This window comes from Lagopus muta, chromosome 2, assembly GCF_023343835.1.
Source record: "Lagopus muta isolate bLagMut1 chromosome 2, bLagMut1 primary, whole genome shotgun sequence".
Classification (NCBI taxonomy): domain Eukaryota; kingdom Metazoa; phylum Chordata; class Aves; order Galliformes; family Phasianidae; genus Lagopus; species Lagopus muta.
The window spans coordinates 55,383,645-55,406,708 of NC_064434.1; the positions used below are offsets into that span (position 1 = coordinate 55,383,645).

Genomic DNA, 23,064 nt, shown 5'->3' on the forward strand with positions numbered 1-23,064 from the left:
CTACAGAAGTACAGTGATTGCTAGCAAGTGTCTTGTTGGAACAATCCTGCTTTTTTCTTATCTGAGTGTGTTACAGTTCAAATTACCTTAAAATATTTCCTTACAATTAAGCCACACTGTTCTGTAGACAGTAGAGAACAGGAGACTGAAGGGCCATGTGATGGGTCTGCCACCTCACTGTTTTTAGGGTGGAAGCTGGAGGGTGGATGATCATAAGCAAAACCTGAAGAGCAAGTGGTGGCAGAAACCAAACCTTAAAATCACGAGGTTCCCCATGTTTAGAAGGTTCCTACTGAATATGTCCAGAAGACATGCTGCGAAAACTGGCGTGTTAACCTAGTTTTTGATAGCATTGAGAAGCAGATCAGAGAGTAGGACTCAGTGGGCTTGCAAAGCTGGTTGAGGAAATAGCTGGAAGAATCCAAGACTCAACTGCACATGCAGGAGAGGTCTCACAACTTCTGGGTGTATCTGTGCAGCGTAGTATTTTAGTTTAAGAAAACTGCATCACATTTAACTAAGTAAGTAAATAAGGAAAGAAACAGCAGCACCAGACAGACCACTGAGATTTGGGTGGGCCTGCTCACCAATGTTTGAAGATAGGGAAAAAACAAGGGGTTGGATTTTCAACCATGATTTATTTAGAAATTTAAGATCCATTGAAGGACAGTGAGACTAAAACTTAGTACTTAGTGTACCAAATGCAATGGTTAGAGTAAGTTTATAGAAGTTAATAAAAGTCATCAACTCTCGTCAAACTAATACATGCTGGTTTTGTAATGAAGGTGATCTTGTATCAAATGAGGTTTTACTCAAAACCTGAAGAATGTTACAATTATCACTTAATGCTAAATTAATTAGAGCAGAGTCATTTATAAGACTGTTCAGTCAAGGGTGGGCACATGTTCCATCCTGGTGAAGTATGCAAAATGATGGGGTGGAAGGAGAACAGCTTCTTTTCCCTTAACAACCCTTTTCTGCCTGAAAACTTGCAGATGTCTTTTACAGTCAAGACAGCAACACCCCATAATTAACTTTCCCTGCTCACTTGGCCACTGATATTTTTTTTTATTCCAGTTTTCCATTCTTGCTGATTTGCAGAGTCTCACTTGGCTGAGTTATGAGCTGCTTGCCCAACAGGGTTTTTGTTCTGATCTACCAAAAACTGGAAAAACCTGTTAGTGTACAAGCTTTTTTCTTTTTTTTCCCAGTCTTCCTCTCCCATTGGCAGTTACAGCCTATACACGTGCTCACAAGGTGGTGCTTACCTTTCATGGAAAACTGCCTTACAAAACTGAAGTTGTTTTTTTCATCACCTCATTGCTTTTCTAGCTTCATGAAGGCTTTTGTGGATACTCCAGGAGTTAAACTCTGTTCTCCATGGAATGGGTTTAGGTCATCATCTTATTTTTCTTCAAGAAAAGGGAGGGTGTCTGTGCATGGCTCAGGTCCAGCCTTTTCAGTAATATTTGATAGACTGGGAGATCCACAGAAATCAGCTTTGTTGTGTAATGTAGCTTTTTGGGTGCAGATGCTTGACTCCTTCACAGCAGCCGCACAGCGTGTCATGCTGACATCTGTAACTCTGGACAAACACCAAAGTGGCAAGTAAGTGCAAAGTTGGGGAGAAACTTTTTTTTTTCCCCATCTCTTTCGTTCTCCTTGGTTTTTTTGTTGATTTTTTTTGCTGCTGTTGGAGCAAGAATGGGTCAGCTGTGTGGACGGTGCATGCAGCTGCTGCACAACTTCGTGGCCTTCGTTCAGAAGATGTCTTCAGAGCTGGTGCACAGCGTGAAGGAATGCTTAGCTCTGATAAGCGAGTGCTCCTGCTTGAAACAGAATGCCTCAAAGACCAGACAGCTGTACAAGCCCATGCTGCAGCCTCATGAGCGGGTTACAGCACAGGAATTTCTGCAGCAAATTGAAAGAGGTAAGAGCATTACGTTTTCAAAAGGATTGTGAAAGGGGAAGGAGAATCTTTTGGGGGGGCTGAAAACAGATTCCCGTCTGAACTACTCTGACATTTTATATTGGTGTAGGAAAGGACAGAACCACAGAGCATTTTCTTTGTGTATGGGACATCAAGAGCGCGAGTGGCACAAAAGTAGGATTCAGGTAGAAGTGGTCTGTCCCTTTCTGCTGTGCCACCACTGTTAAACATAACCCGTGTACATATGTTTAGTGAAAGCAAGTCCTTCTAGTAATTGAAGTTAACTTTTTTAGTCAGTCCCTGAAGCAACAAAGCTGGAAAGAGGACTGTGTTAACATTGGGCACTATAGGAGCCTGTTAGCAGGAAACAGCAGCATGGTCCTGGCTGAGTTGTTCATGTACATCTATGGTCTGGTGCAGAGCACCTGGAGCTGCACTTGAAGTGCCTGTGCTGTATGTGGGGAAGGCTGAGGACACCCTGGGACAAGTGCCATTGGGCTCAGAGGACTTCCCCAAACTCCAATAAGCTGATCTGCCAATATGCACTTTTGTGTACATGTTTAAGGCACAGAGCTTGAACACAATCATAGGATTCAGCTTGAATCAAAGCAGACCCGTAAGTCTATGTTCATCTGTCTTGGGTGTTCTCTCAATCCTGTCTTAAGATACAACATATTAGTAGGAAAACTTTTCTTTTTTTTCAATTTAATTCCTACTGTCACAGAATGTTTTCTTGGATGAGTGTGTTTTGTCAGTGTCCAACCTGAAAGCATTCTTGTCTCAATCTTGAAGAAGGGGCAGTTGCCTGTTGGTTTTTTGCTTTGACTTGCAGCTAATTGCATGTATTGTGTTAAGTTTAACAACCTTGGGCTGAAGGTAGTAGACAAAATTATATATCCTTCTCCTTTCATGAACCAAGAGAGACGTTTATTCTTGATGTAACACAGATAAATTTGTTTGAAATGATCTGTCATAGAACAACTTCTGGAATGATTGTTGTGATGCCGATCTACATCCTTGAACTACACAAGGATTAACCTCAGCTGATATCCTTACTCGTTAACACAGGGATCTCATGCTGTTAATATGTTTAATTAACTGCTGCATATGAAGCACTGGCAAAATCCCAACGTCCTAACATGTATATCCAAAATGGGACTTTACTTTTCAGTTTTGTTTGCAGTGAGAATCTTCCAAAGCTGAACAAAAAGCTAACATGCTCCTGGCCATTTATGAGTATTTTGACAGTAATCCTGCTCAACTAAGAGATCAGGTGCAAGTAAAGAGTGGTCTGGAAAAAATGATGATAACATTATGGCCCCTTACGGCACCCACTAGTGCTTCTGAAAAGAATAAATGTATGTTTTCTTGAGAAATCCTTTCCTTTCTGAGATGGGTCTGCAAAGGTCCAGTTTGTCCTGGCTTCTGAGGAGCTGGGATAGAGCAGCAGAGAGCCTTGAGCTTCTGTGGCAGCAGTGCAGAGGTGGCCACACATGCTCTTAGGAAAATCCCAATGTCTATGATAGGAGATACACAGTGCACAGGAAGAAGGACCAAGATTAGTTCTCTGAGTGGCCAAAGTGTGCTGCCAAGACAGGAGCAGAGTTTGGGAGACTCAGAAAAAGAACCAGGACACGTACATCTTACTTTAGTACTCACCTGTGTATTTTATTCCAAGATGATATGAGCAAGCCCATCCTCAAATTTGAACAAATTATAATAAGCAGAAAGCCAACATTTGGACAGCTGAGTGCAAGGAAAGACTTTGTGATAGGTCATATTCATTTGTTAGCTACTTCAGCAAATGTTTGATAAGCAGGTGAAGATTTTGTGTGGCTTTTTCTTTACCATTCTCCCAAATAAATATGCACAGATATCTGAGGGATTCAAGTAGTCACTGTGTAAGGAAGGGAACTAAAGTACATAAAGAGATCCTTGTTTTTTTTGTCAAGGTTTCTTGCACATGCTGATGGCTTCCCTTTGTGTTTATTGCTAACTATTAAATAAAACTGATCATTATATGAAGCAGTTGTTCTTTGGAACACACTTACCTAACCTTGAAGGTAAGCATTTGCTAATTCTTGATATGTCAGAAGCTTCTAATAGCTTAAGATGTTGGCTGAGTTTCACACTGAGTCATTGAAAGCTCTCAACCTTCACATCCTTCACATCCCTGATATCCCATGTGAAGAAAAGTAGCTAAATCTTGTTCTTCACAGAGATATTTCGGTCTTTAATGCACTTCCTAAATCTTATCTAAAGATGGATCATGTACTTGTGTGCTCTACCAGTCAATATTTAGTACATTACCTTTTCAACTGTTGATGCTATTGGGCTCTGGATCAATGGCCGTTTTTTTTTCCTCTTTGCTGTTCCATTCCGTGCACTGTAAGCACATAAGGCAGTAACTTACAGAAATCATGGATGACTGCTATTGCTGTACTCTCAATTGCTATTGCTGAACATTTGATTTATTCATAGAGGAACTATCATACTCGAGAACAGGTAGACACATGCTAGGAATTTGAGCCTGGGGCAAGCCCATTTGCAATCCACACTGATATTTCCTGAAATCCATTATTATAATACAAAGAATAGAAACGCAGCAAAAATAAGAAGTGATAAATTAAAAATATGTTCTTGTTCTGTAGCTTATAGCTAAGAATGCTGTTTTCAGTTGATACATTTTAACAAAAACCTTCTGTGATTCAGGAAGCAATAGGAGTTTTATGGAGAAGAACAACACCTGCATTTACACTGGATAACATAAAAGTGTCTAAAGGTTATAATTTATCTTGCATCCAATCACTAGCTTCAAGAACTTCATAAGAGGCACTGCCAAGGACAGGTTATTCTGGGTTTGTTTATTGCTGCTGCTTCTGGAAATATGAAAAGTATACATGGGCTCTATGGAGCTCATTCAGTACAGAAATCCTTGTACTTGTTCGATTGGCTGTAAACTTTAATTTCTTTTTGTAAACTATACTTTTTCAAGTGTAATTAAGACTGTGCTGTAACTGTATATCTTTAGGTTTTGAGATGTCACCACTGGGAAAGGACCCTCTGGAAGCCTTGAGGATCTTAGCTTTTTCTGAAAACCCAGGTCTACAGCAGTCTGCTGCTCTCTATTATTTGCATATGAGCCAGCACAGTAAGTTATCTCAATGCCTTAGAAAATTTCCACGTAATTATAAATAAAATCGTATTTTCCAACTGTGAAGCCTGCTTTGATTCAAAATTCATTAATCAAAGTTCATTTTTTTTTTTCCTGCTGCATTTTTTACCAGGAAAAATGGAAATGCTGTCATTGCCATATGGGCAGAATCATTCTGGGTTTTGCTATCAGGAGATTATTTCTCATGATTATAAAAACTGTCATTTCTGTTGAAAACAAATCAGCAGACTCTGAAGTATCTAGAGTCAGTGTATTCTGAATCTCCTGAGAGCAACACACAGAGAATCTGGTGGCAGGAAGTGGTCACAGTGATATTTTAAGGTTTTACAGTGTATGAGTTTTTGGCAGAGGACAAAGCCCTAAAAGCTAGGCTGTAGTGGAGACACAAAGGAAACATTATGGTTTGTACCCACCACTCTGTGGGAGCCACTGCTTGGCTCTTGAGGCAATTTGTGAACAGCTAGAAGTCAGCCTTGATATGCCAAATAAGATTTCCAACAAGAGTTTGGGTCCTACATAAGGGCAGAAATACCAGCAACAAGCAAGCTGTGGTTTATTTATTTGCTTTTTAGAACTGTACCTCAAGCTTTATCCTATGTATTTTTTTCTGGCTAAAAAAGTGCAGAATACTCAACATGAGGACCTGCTATGAGGTGGAATGACTTGTTTGGTAGCTAGGCATGTTGGTTTCCTTCCCATATTTTTAGAGTACTTGATTATTCAAAACCTTCTCAGGAAACTTGGCCTGTTTTGCCTGTAGCAATGTAATTTAAATGATGGAGAATACCATTCAACCCATTTACGATAACAACTCGGGCCCAAGACTGAAAAGTGAAAAATGAGAGCAATGTGAACGATGAGACTCCTGAGCATTTCCTTTTATTCCTGCAGTGAATGTTCCCCTGCCAGCAGAGCATCTAGAGCCCTTCTATGCCTTACTGCGCTCTGCTGACCTGGAGGTACAACAGATGTCTTCTTTGTCCCTTGTCAACTTTTTGCTGGAAGGAAATAGTGAGTAATTAATAACGCATTTCCCATTCTAGTGCATCTCTTATGCAGGACGCAGTACAGAAGGAAGGCACTTCTCCATAGTGAGGTTTACATAGATCCAAATTCCCTTTTTTTGTGTTCTACATAGGACAGATGTGAGTTCGCTTGCAAGACACATAGATGCTGGGTATGTTAGGTCCCTTGAGCAATGCTATGTCATGTGGCAAGTAATCCTGGATCTGTTTGCAAAGACTGTTATTTTTCTCAGGCTGGTGTAGGAATATCTGTACTACTTTCATAGAATCATAGAATGACAAGGTTGGAAACAACCTATAAGATCATCTATTCCAACCGTGTCTTCATCACCATTGCCACCACAAGCACTAAACCATATCACGCAGCACGTCATCCAGATGCCTCTTGAACACTGCCAGGGACGGCGACTCCACCACCTCTCTGGGCAGCCATTCCAGTGCCTGACCTGTCTGAGAGAAAAAGTTCCTCCTTGTGTCCAATCTAAACCTCCTCTGATACAACTTGTGGCCATTACCCCGTGTCCTGCTCGTTGCCTGGGAGAAGAGGCCAAATCCCTCTTCCCCACAACCTCCCTTCAGGAAGTTGTAGAGTGCCATGAGGTCTCCCCTGGGCCTCCTCTTCTCCAGACTGAACATTCCCAGCTCCCTCAGCCGCTCCTCATAAGACTTGTGCTCCAGACTCCCCACCAGTTTCGTTGCCCTTCTCTGGACACGCTCCAGGACCTCAACATCTTTCCTGTAGTGAGGAGCCCAAAACTGAACACAGTACTCGAGGTGCGGCCTCACCAGTGCTGAGTACAGAGGGATGATCACCTCCCTGCTCCTGCTGGCCACACTATTTCTAATGCAGGCCAGGATGCCGTTGGCCCTCTTGGCCACTTTTTTCTTGGATTGAGAGCCCACCACTTACCCTTTCATGCAACAGATACAGCTCTCAGAAACAAATGCCTATGAGATGACATTCATTTTCCTTTTACTAATTAACTGAAACTCATTCTTAAATTGCTTACAGTTTGGATAAAAATGCTTAGATCTTTAGTATAATTGTCTTATAACTGTCTTATAACTATACTTATAAGACATAACTGTCTTATGTAGCTTCTGGGACCCGTTTAGTTGAGTTAGTATTTGGGAGCTGCAGAGGGCATGTTAAAAACATATTTATAAAGGTAGACTTCAGAACACAGAGAGCAGATGAGCAAATTATGAACCTATTGGAAAACTGCAGTTGCAGTTTCCAAAATGAACTGTGTGTTTGAAAATAGAATTGCTGGTGGAAATATTTGGAAGCATTTGAACATCTCTTACATTCTTTCTTGAGTCTGACAATGAATCAAGCAAACCAAGTAAGAAATTGTAAGTGCCTTTCAGTCTGTTTCTGTATTAGGTCTATTTTGCAAATAGACCGCAAAGGAAGGACATATTCTTTTAATGAAGGCTTTAACTATTTACTTTCTTGTTTGTCCATTTGTTTGTGAATCTATGAATAGTTGACAAAGAAATGGTTATCCAAATGGGTTTACTTGAGCCAATTCTGGATCTGCTTGAGTCAGAGGATCCCACTGTCCAGTGTAATTCCTGTGCCTGCACAATGACTTTAGCTGTTTCAGGTGAGTGTGCTGTTCTTCCCCTTTATCCTCTGCACTGAATCCATTCACCTTTTATGTCATATTTCCATATGATACCACTTTCTTGCAACTGGATTAAGAGTCAACAGATGCCACATTGGTATCTTTTCAGTATTCTTATTTCACAAATTCTTGAGATTCTGGTTAAGATCTTCTCAGTGTTTCTGGCCTTTTTTGTCTTACAATTACAAACCCTTTTTAGATTTCCAACCTAAATATATTAATGACTACCATATCTTGATTAGTGTCTGTGCTGGTTTTTAACTTCAATATTTCTCCCTCCTTGATGTCTATACCAATGAAGATCTTTCATTTTACTAGAACGAGAAAGCCAAGTTCATTTAAGACTCCTTTTGTAAATTAGACTCTCCATTTATCTCCATAGCCCTTTTGGGTGTAAAGCGTATGTTCCAGAAATGGAACATAGCTATTTTGCAGTACCACAGACCTCAAGCATTGTTACAGTCAGAAGACATAAATAAGTGCTGCAGGAGTTTAATTTTGAATTTATCCCTTCTGAAAGACAGTGACAAGAAACATGCAATGCTTCAGCTGGGATCTCATCCATGTCTTCTACTGTGACATTCAGGAAAATACTTGTATGATACATCTGATGATAACATTTATGTCTTTTGCATTATGGCGTTGTTGTCATCCTGCAACTGATTTACCATTTAGACTTTATCCTTCTCTGCTGCTATTTTGTGTCATCACCAGTTTGTTAAGGGTCTGCAACAAAGCTCAACCACTGTTACCAAAAGTCATCGTGTTAGTCTAGCTTATTATGCCTTTCTCAAACTGCATTGTTCTTGTGTAAAGAATATGTAAAGGTCTGCTTAAAGCTTATAAATAGTGCTTATTTCCCTTCCTCTCTTGTTTTTCTACTGAGTTCCCCTCAGCATGGGAAGCTGCCACCTGATCTCCCAAGAGGCTGTGAGAGATATTGTAGATGCTTAACTTCCTCACTTAGGTACTTATGTTGTGAAGGGAGAGCGGATAAGCAGGATCCAACCATGTGAAAGTGCTAATTTGCTTTTTTTATTACAAATTTGAGATTCCTGGGCATAGGAGCGCTTTTGTCATAGTTATATGTATAGTTAGTGGAGTTTTTCTCCTGAAGATCTACAGAGGCAGTTCCCTCCAGCTGTTTTAAGTAGTGCACAGAAAAGGGATGTCCTCTGGAACCTAAAGGTGTTAATTAGTATTGAGGGCACTCTGTCCCTCCTTGATGTCTCTGCTTAATCCAGGTTGCAGGGAACCCTCAGCCACTCCAGTTGCATTCTCTATTGAGGATGGTTACCCAACACCACTGCACACTCTGTAAGTACCAGTATACTTTTGAGCACAAGTAGATCACATTAAGCACTCAAGGAACTTCTAGCCTACATAAGAAAGCATATGCTGAACATAATGGTAGACAGTCCTGCAAATGCATAGGCTGGGTTGCTGCCTGGGACTTAGATCAGTTTTGAACATGTGTCTCAATTTGACTAGGATTTAAATGGACTGGATCCATTTATTTCTTCCTCAGAATATGTTTTGCTGCCACAGCAGTGAGACTAAAGCAAGAAGCAACTTGCTAGAGTTTATTTTAATTCTAACTCACATGCTCTGATATCTTAAAAGATCTGCTTGAGAAAACAATGTTGCTCAGTCATGACTTCAAGTATGCCAGACATATTTGAAAATATTATTTAAAAAATAAACATAGAAGCAGAGCAAAACTGGAAAGATCCTTTAGATAGTTTTGAGGTGACTAAAACTTTAAATCCAAGAATGGCAACATGTCTTAACTCTGCTGCAATACACATCCGTGGCTGTACAGGGTGAAGTTGTTTAGTAATGTGAGTGCAAGTTATAAGTGAATCTGGGATATGCAGTACTTACTGGCTGCCAGAAATAGCCAAAAACTAAACAACAAACAAGCTCATTTAGATTAAAAGGATTTCAAGGTCAGTTGGTTCCGACACTGGCATTGGATAACAGCAAGAGGACATGCGTACATCTGCAATTATCTGTCTCAATCTGTGAGTGGAAACAATCAGTTCTGGGATAAGAACTCTCCTCAGAGTAGATAAGAACAGAACTAAATGTTCACAGCAATAGTTTGGGGAGGCCATAAAGCTAAACAAAAAACAGTGCACATTCAAAGCTGTGCCATCAGGAGAATTTTAAAGCACACAAACAGCAGAAAGTGAAAGGAAAGAATTCATAAATGTGGGTTTCCAGATGGATTATTCAAACCCAGTTTGAGTAGATGTTAGTGATTCAGCTACTTTAGATTAGTATGTGGATACTCAAAAGGATGGTTCCCTTCTAAAGGCACTCTCGGGGAAATTGACTGCTGCACTGGCATCAGTGGAAGAGCCACATTATGTAGATTTTCTCCTCTGGAGATGCTCTTCTCTGGAGATATTCAAGACCCACCTGGACACCTGCTTGTGCTGCCTGCTGTAGAGAGCCTGCTTTGCAGGGGGGTTGGACTCGATGATCCCAAGAGGTCCCTCCCAACACCTACAATTCTGTGATTCTGTGTGATCCTGTGATAAGCAGATGGGCTGTGGAGATAATAATAAAATTATACACCATGGTGAGGTAGATATTTTCACCCATTCTGCCATAAGTTGATGAAACAGACAGTGTTCAGTGTTCACATTATCTGACTAAAACTAGAATGACAATGGAGGGAGGCATGAGGGAAAATGATGTATGCAAAAACAAAACCAGCAAATCCACAATAACAGGCTCTAAGAAAGATGGTGAAGCTGAATTTCTCAGCTAGTGAATCACCAAAAGAAAAGGGAAAAAAGAGTTTTATGGTCATAGAGGTTTCTACTCTCCCACAGTGAGAGTGGGTGCTCCAGTCACTCCCAGGCGAGAGCAGGGTGCCAAGCCCATGTGCCACCACCTCCACCAACACAGGCTGCATGAGCCCTCCCACCACTGCAGGCTTCCAGTATCGATCACCACTATCATGGAGCTTTCATTTTCAAATCAAACTGTTGTTTTTTCTTCTTAAAGGAAGAATGACCTTTGAGGCACACAGTGGCTCAATTTTGTCATGGTCATCTGCTTCCTTCAGAAGATCTTTGGACTGGAAATGTGTCCCAGAGAGGCTCTTTCACATGAGAACGTAGGCTCTCCTTACCCTATCCTAGAAAGGAAGGTGGAAGAAAAAAAATGCCCAAATTTTGTCCAGACATTTGTAATGCCCTTGCCAAAATGCGAGCTTTTCTTCCTCACTCATAATTAATGGAGTGTATTGTGTGAAAGAATGAGGAAGGATCAATATCTGGATGCTCAATCTTTTTGTCTCTCCCCTTCATCCAGTTTATTAGAGTTTACATCACATCAGACCGGTTTGCATCAGATGGAGCTGCACTAAATAATTTCTGCTTCCACTGTGGGAAACAAAAGAACAGTACACATTATGGATTATACTGGAGAAAGACTTATTTACAAAATCAACCTGAAAATTTCACCTGAGTAAATGCTTCCCACGTGACACAGATATTTTTAAATAGATGGCTTTTCCCAGAGCAATTATTTCACTCAAAAATGAGAGTATTTTTTCCATTACAAAAGGTCTTTCTTTGAGTATAAACATATATATATGAAGGCAAAAAAGGACTTAATCTGGAATACTAAACTGATCCCAGCTGAACTGTGCTTGAATAGATGTCCTTGACTATCTGCATGTGTGTGCATCAGTTCCTTAGTGTAGAACAGCTCCAGGAATAGATGTTTTGTTCTCATAAATCTCTAAGTGTTGGCACCTGAGGGTATGATCTGATCCAAATACTTACACATTTCTTGCTTGCTTGTGTTTCACGTTTCTCTTACTAGGGTTCCAGAGACTGGCCATTGTTTAAACAGTCTAGAAATGTACATAAATGAATCAGTACTCCAAAAAAAGTCAGTCCTTCCAGCTGTCCTGCTCCTGACTCTAGATAAAAGGATACATTGCAGCACTGTCATTTTTTTCCCCAGAATCCAACCGAGAGGCTATCGGCGCTGCTCGAGGAGTTACACCTTTACTGTCTCTTGCCAACTCCTATGATCCTAGAGTACAACAAAATGCAGTTGGTGCTATTCTCAACCTTACACAATCAGGTACTTTCTGACTAATGGTTTAGCTAACACTCCTGAAAGAAAATTCCTCAGCAGTAGAAAGACACAAATTGAAAGGATTAAGATAAGAACGAAAGCTTATCTGCACAATAAGTTATTCTATACAATGTTTGCATATTGTATTCATGATGATACCATAGCCTGATTATTTCTGGTTGGCCTTTCCTTAGCTAGTGCAGACCCATTTTTACCTAAACCCAAAATAGGAAGGCTTGACTTTTGAACTCAAAGAATTAATGTACAAGCAATTAAAATATTAAAGAAACAGAAATAGTGATTATTTATTTAAGAAATATTTTGGTCTAAAAAACTATCAGCACATTTGGTAGTACTTTGTAGCAATCCAACAAGGATTATCCAAATTTGTCCTGCACGGTCAAGCTGTGGTATTGTTTAACTTGTATCTCTAACTCAAATGTTGGATGATTCAAAATACACATGACACTATTATCCCACACAGCTAGATGACATGCTCCTAAGGTATATCTTATTTTTATACAGTGAGGAGAATGACTGGCAAGAACTTTTACAATTAACTATTACACTTCTGCTTTTATTGTTTGTTTTACATGGAAATCGTGTGTGGTGAATATCATGCTTGGTTTTTCATATTCTCCACCAGATCAGATTCTCTCAATAGGCTTTAGCAGAAAACCAGCGCAGGCTTAACCAACCAGCCCAGGTCATTTTGCTAAAATGACTGCACACTACTGTCTTAAGCCAACTCTAAATGGTGTGCTCTGATGTTTGGATAAGCATAATCACTCTATTGTGCATATCCTTGTTAAATAATGCCTCCAGATGAGAGAGAGGGAAGGGAAAGGACACACTAACAGAACTTTGTTTTCTTAAATGGCAGAGAGGATCCAACTGGTCTTGTGCAAGGAAGGAGCCCTGCCAGTTCTCACCTTGCTGTTGGAGTCCCCTGACTCAGAAGTGCAGGTATGGCACAGGTCAGATTTTCTAACAAGGATAGTGTGACTGTAGGGAGAGCACAAACTACAGAACTGGGAAATGCAAAGGTAGAGGGAGGGGAAAGCTCTGCAGAGAAGCAGAGTGACATGTGAGTGCATCTTGGAGGAACTCAGCTCAGTCAGACAACATCTATTGATGATTTGTTTAGCTCCACAGAGGGTTTATAAAGCCAGCACATATAGTAGTAATACATGCACACAGTTTTTAAACAGCTACCTTTCTGTGTCTTTTGGACCATCAGATCAGCTGCTGATAGGCCTGCTCATCCTTGCCTTCTTTGATCTTCCCCTCTAAACAATTCTACTAAGTATTTTAGAAGGCAAAACTTGCAAAGAATTTTTTTCTCATTATTTGGGATGTCTGGGAACTCTTTCTGTTTTATGCTTACTCCAGACATCTTGCATTTGTGCACAGTTAACAGAGTTGCTTCTTGGTTTCAAGTATGCTAATGAAAACTATGAGTAAGATTTGTAAACCTTAAAGTCCACTTGTTCATTCAGTTTGTCTGAGAAGCACAGGATTACTTCCTCCAGTTTTCTCCTTGGCTCAGTTGTAAATGTCAGAAGTAATGGATCCTCTGGAACTGCTTTCTGCAAACTGTATCAGCATCACCTAGTTCTCCTGACATTCATCTTAAAATTTCTTTCTCTGCAGTTCAACCTGCTCCTTCTAATTATACCTCCTAAGTACCACATGTTTTAATTTGTATAATCTTCTCTGGAATTAATGTTTAAATCTTTGGAAAATGATCTCTTGGCATGCTAGGGCAGTGACAACATCCGTCTCCAGTCAACCAGTGTAAATATACAGTGCAGTCCATGGAGATGAGCTAAGGTAGGTGTCAGCTGAGGAGTAGCTGCAGTAGTGCAGGACATTCACAGATACCAGGGAGCACATGGCTGCTGTTGTAGCAACAGCAGATACAGCATTGTTCTTCCTGAGCCCACTCAGGCTGTTATTAGGTCTGCCTCACAAAATATTTGAAGATGAAAAAGCACTGTATTTTCTTCAGCTCTCAATCTAAGCATTTCTCCAATTTAGTTTGATTCACTTCAGTGTTGTCATCACTGTGACCACCTCTCCTCCTATTTTTTTCCCGTCTCTCCGCAGTATTATAGCTGTGCTGCCCTAAGCAACATAGCAGCCAACACTCAGCACCATGAGGCCATGCTGAGAATTGGTGACAGATTCCTGCTGCGCATGCTCATCTCTCTTCTGTCTTCCTCTGTGGACAAGGTAAAGCTGCAACCCTCTCTTTACGTGAAGGTTTAGCATCAGAGTACAGCTATAAAGCTGGGCTTTCAGTTTCAGTCTGGCACACTTCTGTTTATCTACTGCACAGTTGGCTCTATGACATCTTTCCCACAAGGAATGATACACATTAAAACATAGTCGGTTCTGTGAGTGCAACGTTTGGAGAAAGAAAAGGGAATCATTAAAGCCCTGGACACTACCTTTAGGCGAGGTGCCCTATTTTCTTTAAACTTGAAACTGCATATGAAGTGCTCTGCCCAGGCTCTCACGCTTATGCTACTTCTCCCTTTTTTTCCCTTCCTTGTGATATCCTTAGCTTTGACTACATGGCTTCAAAGAATAACATCTAGAAAATCTTGCTTTGCTGGGAGCCACTCTTTTAAAAAACTTCAGCAAGGCTCAATTCAGAATTTAAAGGATAAAGCCTTAAATTCTGTGTTGGCTCTCCTAGTTGAAAAAGAAAATAAATGAGACAAATTCAGTCTGTACATTTTCCTATAATTGATTTGACATTCCAAAAATAATCCAAAAACTGAACTCCATTGGCTTTTCCTCATCAACAACTTATCTAGGGGAAGTTCAAACAAACTCATTAAAAAAAAAGGTTAAAAAAAAAGGCCCAAAATTTGTGCTCTGAAGATAGTGTGATAGCTTGCCAGCATTGTCACATTTATTTTGAGTACAGTAGCCAAGAACACACATTACTGAAACCACTCTTTTTCTCTCTTTTTCTTTTTCCCTTTGGCACAAGAAGGTTTCAAGCCAGGCATGCGTTTGCCTAAGAAATTTGGCTACCAGGGGTAAGTACCATGTTAGAGATAAACGAACCACACTATTTCTTTTCCTTTCTCTCTCTGGCTTTTGTAGTGAGCATGGTGGGTTGGCAACTTTTCCCATTAAAAACAGAGACACCTTCATTTTTGCATGTTAGTTGGATGCTGCAGGAAGAGGGAGGTTCTGCGTGCACTCAACTAAACCTGCCCAAGGCAACAAGAGGTAGTACCCAAAGGGAGGGAGCCAGCACGTATCTTGTATGCACGGGGCCTTTTGCTCCCCTCCACATTTCCCAGTCCTTATAACCCTGATTAGGACAGAACATCTCCTGAAATTGATGCTTGAGTGGGGCCTGCCCTCTCCTAAGGCATGAATCTCTCATTAACCGTAATTCGCTCCCAAGCATTTGTCATCCTCTTAAAAAAAAATCCTATCCTGTTAAGTACCCCAATCCATTTCTACAACATACTCTGGAGATGAAAGCAGAGGAGCTGCATGTTCAGCACTAGAGCCCTAGGGCTCAGAGTAAGCTGTTCATCTAGAAATTGTGGAGGCACCTTGCTATCAAGCAATCACAGTGATGGTGGGGCAGGGAGTAAAGGCCCTGCTCTTTGCTCCTTGGTGTCTCTGGTCTTCGAGACTTTGAGATTGCTATGTTGTAGAAGGACAGCGACTGAGACAGGCGTGTGTTCAAGGAGGTCTGTCTGCCCTTCTACAGAGTTTCAGGCCAATGAATTGCTCAGAAAATGCCCCTCATTTTTTCTCACAGAGGTTTAGACATAAAATGAAGGGTGTCCAAAGCTGCATACTGTTCTCAAACCTGTATTAATTCTTGGCCTAATGAGCCAGACCAAATGAGGTTTAATTTTGATAACGAAATACCGAGCACTGTCCTATACCACCTATTCCCTCTAATGTCCTCACACTTCATCATCACCTTCTGCACACAGCAGACACACAGGCCGAGCTGGTTGCCAAGGATGTCCTGCCCAGGCTGTGCTCTCTCCTGGTGTCCAGCAGTGAGGATGCGTGTCGTGCAGCTGTCGCTCTGCTCTGGGTGCTGTCCCAGCACCCACATAACCAGGTATGGCAGCTTGTCCCCCGAGTGCCAGAGGGAAAGAACAGTTCTGGCCACTGCCTGCATTAACACTGTTACAGCATTCTGTGAGGTGTGCCAAGACGCTCTGTGAGATCTCCCAACCTTTCCCGTTCCTGCCCCAAATGATGAGGTTTTGCTACTCCAGCTGCACTGTCTCTACCCAAGGAGACGATCTGTTGTGGTGAGTGGCAAGCTGGGAATCCCGTAGTTCATTAGATTACCTGTGAAGAGGCCCTGGGGAGGGAAAAGGTAGAGATGGGTGTCAGATTGCTTGGCTGGGTGGACACCACCCTGCACTCCCTGTGTTCCCCTCGTTCTCCAGATTGTCAGCAGACATTCTTTTTCTTTTTTTTTTTAATTAGACTTGAGATAATTTAAAACTCCATCAATGTTTAGCTAATTCAATAGAACTTTCCTGTGACTCTTTGTGTCCTTAGATACAGAATGGTTTCTTTGCCCATGTTCAAAGCAAATGCTACCATTCAGCTGTGTAATGCCATGCAAACACATGAAGAACTGGCTAAAAATAAACTGCAGCAAACAGCCAACACAAGCACGCCTGCTGTACTTTCATCCTCCACATGAAGCACCAAATTGCTAAGTAGTGGCAGACATTATTATTACCATTTTTAAACACGCTTTTCCATTCGAGTGATAAAGTCATCCTTAGGAACACAGATATGAAATGTTTTTGTTAGGTGGCTTAAGCTAACAATAATCTCATGGGGGGAGCTGGAGTTTGGGCAGATAAAGGAAAAAAAAGAAAGCAAGGACCTTTCTTGTCACACTACTGTAAGCAGCAGTGACAGCCTCAGTGACAACAGCTGGGCCCAGGTGGGGCTGAGACTTGGAATTTCCCCAGGGCACTGGAGACCTGGTGCCTCACATCCTGTCGCATGTACATGGCACAGTATGAAATGAATTGTGCCTCCTCTAACTCAGGGACATGATGGAAAAATTGGGAAAGCTTCATGCCCATGGAGCCACAATCAGAGAACCGAGTTTTCCAAAGGTTTTGTGCAGGCCACATTAGCACCACGTGTCCTTGTGGCATGTTGAACTGTCTGCTGCAACTGAATGCAATTTGATCTTAGCAAGCCTACTGCTAAAATATTGCTGGGGGTGATTGCACAGCAAAAATCCAATCACATCTACTGTTTTTTTGCAGTGAGCAAGCAGGGCTGTCCCCAGGGAGCGAGGGATCCACGTGCTCTGAGGAGGGGCTGACCTCACTCTCCCCAGGCCTCCCCATCTCTGTGGCCTGGATTTTCAAGGCCTTTAAAGGTTTCTTTCACTCAGCCAGGCTGAATTCTGAGCGTCTGAAAGAGGGACTTCTCCATGGGAACAGCTGTTAGGAAACAAACCACCACACAAAGCTAACCTTTACCACCGAGTCAAGTGATGCTTGAATTACTGCTAATGCTGCCAAGGATACAATAGGAAAGGATTCATCTGCCCTTTCATTACCATGAATTAAACCCTCAGGAATGCTTCATACTAGCTCCCGTCCCTTCCTTCTGGTCACTGTCCTGGCTGCTGACAGTGGTTCCCGGGGAGCACTGAACAACTTCTCTCTTACGGGAGAATTTTATTCAGTTCTCCAAAGGACAACCCAGCCCTAAAATTCTAAGGAAAGAGTCAGTGTCTGTGGGAAGTGGCCTTTAAAGTCACATTCCTTTGACAAGGACGTGTCAGCTCCAGGTGATGCTGCTGACTTTCCATTCCAGGCACAAAGAGCTTTGCTTTTCCATCGAGCTGCCTGATGAACACGATAATATTCATCTTGACAAGCGCTGTCTACCCAAGGATTTTGAGCACAGCATTGCAATTCTGAGCACAGTTCCTGCTGGAATGCTTTTCCTTACTCTTTTATTTTGAACCTGAGGAGAAGTTTGGTCAGTACTCACTTGAACCACCAAACCACTTGTACTCAGAGTTCTCTCCTGAGCCTCTCATACTGCGCAGGACCAAGCCAACTAAGTCTGGATCCCAGCTGCATGCCTGCCAAGGAGGCTCAGCAGAATTCAGAGTACTGTCACTTGCTGGCATACGTCTAAATAGATGGAAGAGGCTTGGCAGGAAAGTCATTACATATTGGAAAGTTCATTTAGAGTCTATAGACAATTTCCTCCTCTCGTGCTGTAGCAAATTAAATAAGGATACTACAGTCAATAGGATAACATAGAAAAGAGGACATACAGTCCAAAAGCACAGAAAACATTAACAGTAACTGAAATGGATGATCTAAAATTATGTGATTTCTGCTTTTCAGGACAAGTGAAAACAGAATTAGAGAAAGTTTACAGCCACACCTACATACAGGATTCTTTAATGCTCTGAATTTTGCCTTTTCCATCTACTTCCATGTCTTATCTTAATACTGCTGGTTATGACAGTGCTTAAAATAAACAGAAGTGAAGATGTCAGGTGACATGAAGAAAAAAAAACAAATATAATCACAGAATCATAGGGATTGGAAGGGACCTCTGAGATCACATAACCTGCTAAAGCAGGTTCCCTACAGTAGGTTACACAGGTGGGTGTCCAGGTGGGTTTTGAATATCTCCAGAGATGGAAACTCTGCAACAGGAGAGCCCGTTCCAGTCACCCTCTGTCACCTTTGCAGTGAAGTTCTTCATCATGTTAGTATGGACCTTCCTGTGCTCCAGTTTGTGCCCACTGCCCTTCATTCTGTCACTGCACTCTACTGAAAAGAGTCTGGCCTCATTCACTTGACTTCTGCCCATTAGATATTTATGAGCATCGACAAGATTCCCCCAAAGTCTTCTCCAGGCTGAGCAGTCCCAGGTCTCTCAGCCTTTCCTCATAAGGGAGTTACTCCAGGCCTCTAATAGACATATTTTGTCATTTAACCCAAGCGAAAGAAAGATGCATGTTAAACTTTTAAAAACTTCCTTTTGTGCTTCTTCAGTGGTCCTGAAGCAGATTTTCAAGTTCAGAATTATCCTTTTTTTTTTTTTCTCTCCAATTATATATAGGACCAGTTATTTGTTTTACACCAAACACACAAAAGTGTCTCAATTTCTAAGTAACGCAAATAAAATAGTCTGCTACACAAGAATCACATAAAGAACAGACAAAGGAAAAGGTTTCCCAAGAGGAAATCTTACATTGCTTTCAACTGTAGACCTAACCCGAATACTGCTGAGGAACCTACCTGTCTGGTGCTGCAAACCCATTTGATATGGGAGAAAAACTACTTTCAGGGGGAAAACATAAAATTTCTCTAAAATATCCGTCAGAGAATAGAGAAACATGTACTGTCACAGAAGATGCTGTGTCAGAGCACTTTACTGATCACAAGTTGGCCTAAATGTACAGTCCATTACTGTTGGCTAAGCTGCTGGGATACTTAAAGACACAGTGCTGCTGCTGTTGCATCTCCATAATTTTCCCTTGCCAGACAGTAGGTCATATTTTGAGAGAAAAGGCACTGGTCACAACCACTTAGCTGTTGGCTTAAATGAACCAAGTAATGCTTTTCTTGCAGAGCTAAGTCCAACCTACTTACTGTTTGCTTCTAAGTTTCATCACTGTGCTTGGCATTGTCTGTGTGGGATGTAATGGAAATGCTGGTTGCTTTTCTCAGGATGCTCTGGTGTGCACTGAGCTACTGCAGAGCCTGGGGATGCTCCTGTCAGTGCACACAACAGACCCTGTGATTGCTGGCCATGCTGCTTGCATCATCAAAAACCTGAACCTTTCCAAGAACAGACAGGTGAGTACCATTTAGGTTTTTTTTACTGAATTGTACCCGAAGAGGTTGCAGTTACACTTACAAAGAATCAGCATTACCCACAGAAAGATTTTCTCGTTATTATAAAAGATACACTAAGTATAATTTGCACGAAAATGTGTTTATGAATAAAAGGACCTCATGTGTCATAACAAAAGTTATCTTTCCATATTTTTCCAACACAATGCAAACATGCTAAAGAAAACAAGAAATGTCTGATTTTCCTGTGAGTGATACACTTACTTAATTTGAGTGACCACATCGTAGGTACAAAACATATTTTGAACAAAGATCATTCAAATTAATTTAAGGAACCATCCAGGAGAACCCCTGGTTGGTTAGAAACTGAATCCTGATTTTCTAGCTGTCACTCTTCATATACCTTTAATTACCTGTTTACAGGTATTCAGAACTGATCTAATTTCACTCACTCCCAGTACATGTTGTGCCAAGATGCTATCAAGGCTTCCATTGCTGAATTTGCTTCTAGTGAAATCCATACCTACAGATGCACTTCCCTGCTCATTTTCCAATTACAGCTAGTTGCAGAGACTGCTTTGCTTACATGTCTCCAGTGTCTGAAACAAAATCTTTTCTACATGTGATTTACCTGATTTCAGGTTTAGGGACATTTTGTCCTTTCTTTTTTCATACTGATAATTCTCATTCTTGCAGTTCTTGTGTTCTGCTGAGTTTTGTCTAGATTTGGTTAGGCTGAAGTACCAAATCATAGTACAAAATAAAGTTGTCCCTACTGCAAAGACTGTTCTAGCAATCCTTTGCCTGCTTTCCCATGATATAACAGAGCACTCAGTGCAACAGGAAGAGATTTAAACCATCCAAGAGGAAAACTTTGCTATAACACTATGAACCTAACTAATAATGAGCAATGGGACAAACCTTTCAGCACGTCTTAAGCAGGGATTGGAAATGTCAGTTTCCAATAAAGCTTTTCACTTACATTAGCAAAGATAGGAATTAAAATAGTTCTTATAGTTGTGAAATCAATTTTTGCAAGGAAATGCATTTCTTCAAACTCAAGGCCCACAATAAGAGTGAAAATGGACCATGCTTTCAAAAGCTGCTTTAAAAAACTACCACATTTATCAGTTAGGTTCAGTGACTTTATTCTGTCCTTGGCAGGGAGCTGGTTCATCTTCATGAAAGCACTGCAGGGTGCCACGTAATGTATTTAGCACTCATTTCAGAAGTGAACTCACAGAAATGAATAGGAGCGCCAGGCTTCCAAGGTCAATTCTAAGACACATAAGAGTCCTTGTCACAAGAGGGGAAGAAAGCAGTGGTTTTGTGTCAGCAGGACACAGGCTGTAGCAGCTTTAAAGGCAGCAGTCTTGAAGCCAGCTTCAGCTGCTAAGCAGCAAGTTAAAAATTTGCAATATAAAATTAGAATACAAAAGAAGATATTCTTTTTGTTGATGGCCATCTGAGCTCCCTCATGGAGTCGTAAGCAGCTTTTATCTTTAGGATTTTCCTATGAGCTGGAGATGCAACTTCCCTAATTAAGTCTGGTGACTTGCTCAGAATTCATTCCTTGGTCTCCAGGGCTTTTTGTCCAGGTTTGCACAGGCTCAACCTCCTCTGTTTTCAACTTGCTATCTAAAACATAAACTCCAGTGTAGAGATACCCATGACGTTTGGGGCATAGCAGATGCAAACTAAAAAATAAGGATAAACAGAAACGTATAATATGTAACAACTCTGCAGAAACAGAACTCACCTTTGCTTGTCACATTCCCTCATATTTCCACAGATCAGAGCATTTCAACACCAGAAAGCTTTCAAAGCCTCAGATGCAAAGAAAATGATAAACTTCCACATGCTTAGCTCTGGAGCACTCGTTAATTTGCTGCAAGTCTATAGCAAATGATAGCCTGATTGTAATATACAGCCTGACACACTGGTAATAGGTCGAAGAAATCCTTAAGCTCCAAAGTGATCTGTGAGCATGAAAACATTCCATAGACAGTGCAGGCCCTGAGAAACACTTAAAATCAGGTGATCTCTGGTTGTGGTCCCTGGGTGTGCTCTGCCCACAGCAGAGGAGGCTGAGGGGAGGCCTTGTAATGGCTACAGCTCTTCACAGAGCAGAGGGACAGCACTGATCTCTGCTCTCTGTGACAGCGACAGGGCTCGAGGGAACAGCATGGAGCTGTGTCAGGGGAGGGCTGGAGTGGAGGTTAGGGAAAGGTTCTTCACCAGAAGGTGCTGGGCATGGAACAGGCTGCCCAGGGCATTGGGCACAGCCCCAAACTGGTGGAGTTCGAGGGTGGTTAGATATATGGTTTAGATTTTGAATGGTGCTGTGTGAAGCCAAGAGCGAGACTCAATGATCCTTGTGGGACCCCCCCAGGATATTCTGTAAATCTATGGCTTGTCACTTGGCTGCATTAGAGCTGGGAGAAGAGACATTGACATTATCATTGTCTTATTCCTCAGTATTGCAAAGAGATACTAAGTATTTCTAAAGCACTTGGACACCATCAAAATACAATGGAAGTGCTGAATGTTTATCTTTTTCTCATTGCAGAGAATCATTGAGAGCCCATGTGTTGAAGGTCTCCTCCAGACCATGCTTTCTATTGACGTTGAAGAAAACTCTCTTCATTATGTGACATCTTGCCTTGCTGAGCTGGCAAAGCAAGGTAGGGAAATAGCTTCACCATAAATGGCTTCTTCTGAGAAGGGCACACATCCTTTATTAATTCTAATGGGAGTTGAAGCCGAGATCTTTCTTTTAAATTTACTGGGAGTTTTGCCGTCATATGCAAGGAGAGAAAGATCCAACTTACTGGTTGGTGACACTGGCTCCATTATTTGCATTTTTTTTCTGTTGAACTGCTTAATTATTATTTTGCTTAAAACGTTTTGTGCCAAACTTCACTGCCATACATACATACTGTTATCTGAAACGTCACCCAATTTCTCAGCTGAATTCATTTCACAATGCCAGAAGCTAATCTAAAAGGATAAAGAGACTAAAATACCAAGTGTGTTTATCTCCTTGAATTTATTGCACATGGATTTTATAAGAGATCTCAAATTACCATCCCTCAACAAACAGCTGTCCTCATGACACAGAGGATAAGTATAAACTTCCCCATCTCACTCTGGGACTGGATATCATCTGTCAAACATTTCCTCTCTTGTAACTGCCATGCAACTGATGACATGCCTCATTTAGTTCCACAAGAGGTGCTCAGCAGCTGCGGGACAGAAACAACTAGGTCAGAGTGGATCTTGAGTTTGAAAGGATGCATCCTTTCAGAGCACAAACCCAATGATATAAAAATCCAAC

At 41.3% G+C, this 23,064-nt stretch overlaps 1 protein-coding gene across 5 annotated transcripts in view; it reads left to right on the forward strand.

Moving 5' to 3' along the window:
- The first annotated feature begins 1,274 nt into the window (after positions 1 to 1,274).
- The window catches only part of LOC125690194 (uncharacterized), a 28,638-nt gene continuing 6,848 nt past the window's right edge, over positions 1,275 to 23,064 (forward strand). For 2 of the 5 annotated variants that reach the window (XM_048938338.1, XM_048938341.1), the window contains exons 1-11: positions 1,275 to 1,930; positions 4,962 to 5,081; positions 5,997 to 6,116; positions 7,621 to 7,740; positions 11,749 to 11,871; positions 12,749 to 12,831; positions 13,975 to 14,100; positions 14,870 to 14,918; positions 15,843 to 15,976; positions 19,602 to 19,730; positions 22,297 to 22,411. In XM_048938338.1, the coding sequence (XP_048794295.1) occupies positions 1,705 to 1,930; positions 4,962 to 5,081; positions 5,997 to 6,116; positions 7,621 to 7,740; positions 11,749 to 11,871; positions 12,749 to 12,831; positions 13,975 to 14,100; positions 14,870 to 14,918; positions 15,843 to 15,976; positions 19,602 to 19,730; positions 22,297 to 22,411 (1,345 nt within the window). In that variant the 5' untranslated portion in view covers positions 1,275 to 1,704. The remainder of the gene's footprint in view (positions 1,931 to 4,961; positions 5,082 to 5,996; positions 6,117 to 7,620; positions 7,741 to 11,748; positions 11,872 to 12,748; positions 12,832 to 13,974; positions 14,101 to 14,869; positions 14,919 to 15,842; positions 15,977 to 19,601; positions 19,731 to 22,296; positions 22,412 to 23,064) is intronic. The other 3 variants (XM_048938340.1, XM_048938339.1, XM_048938342.1) reach the window with 3 other exon arrangements.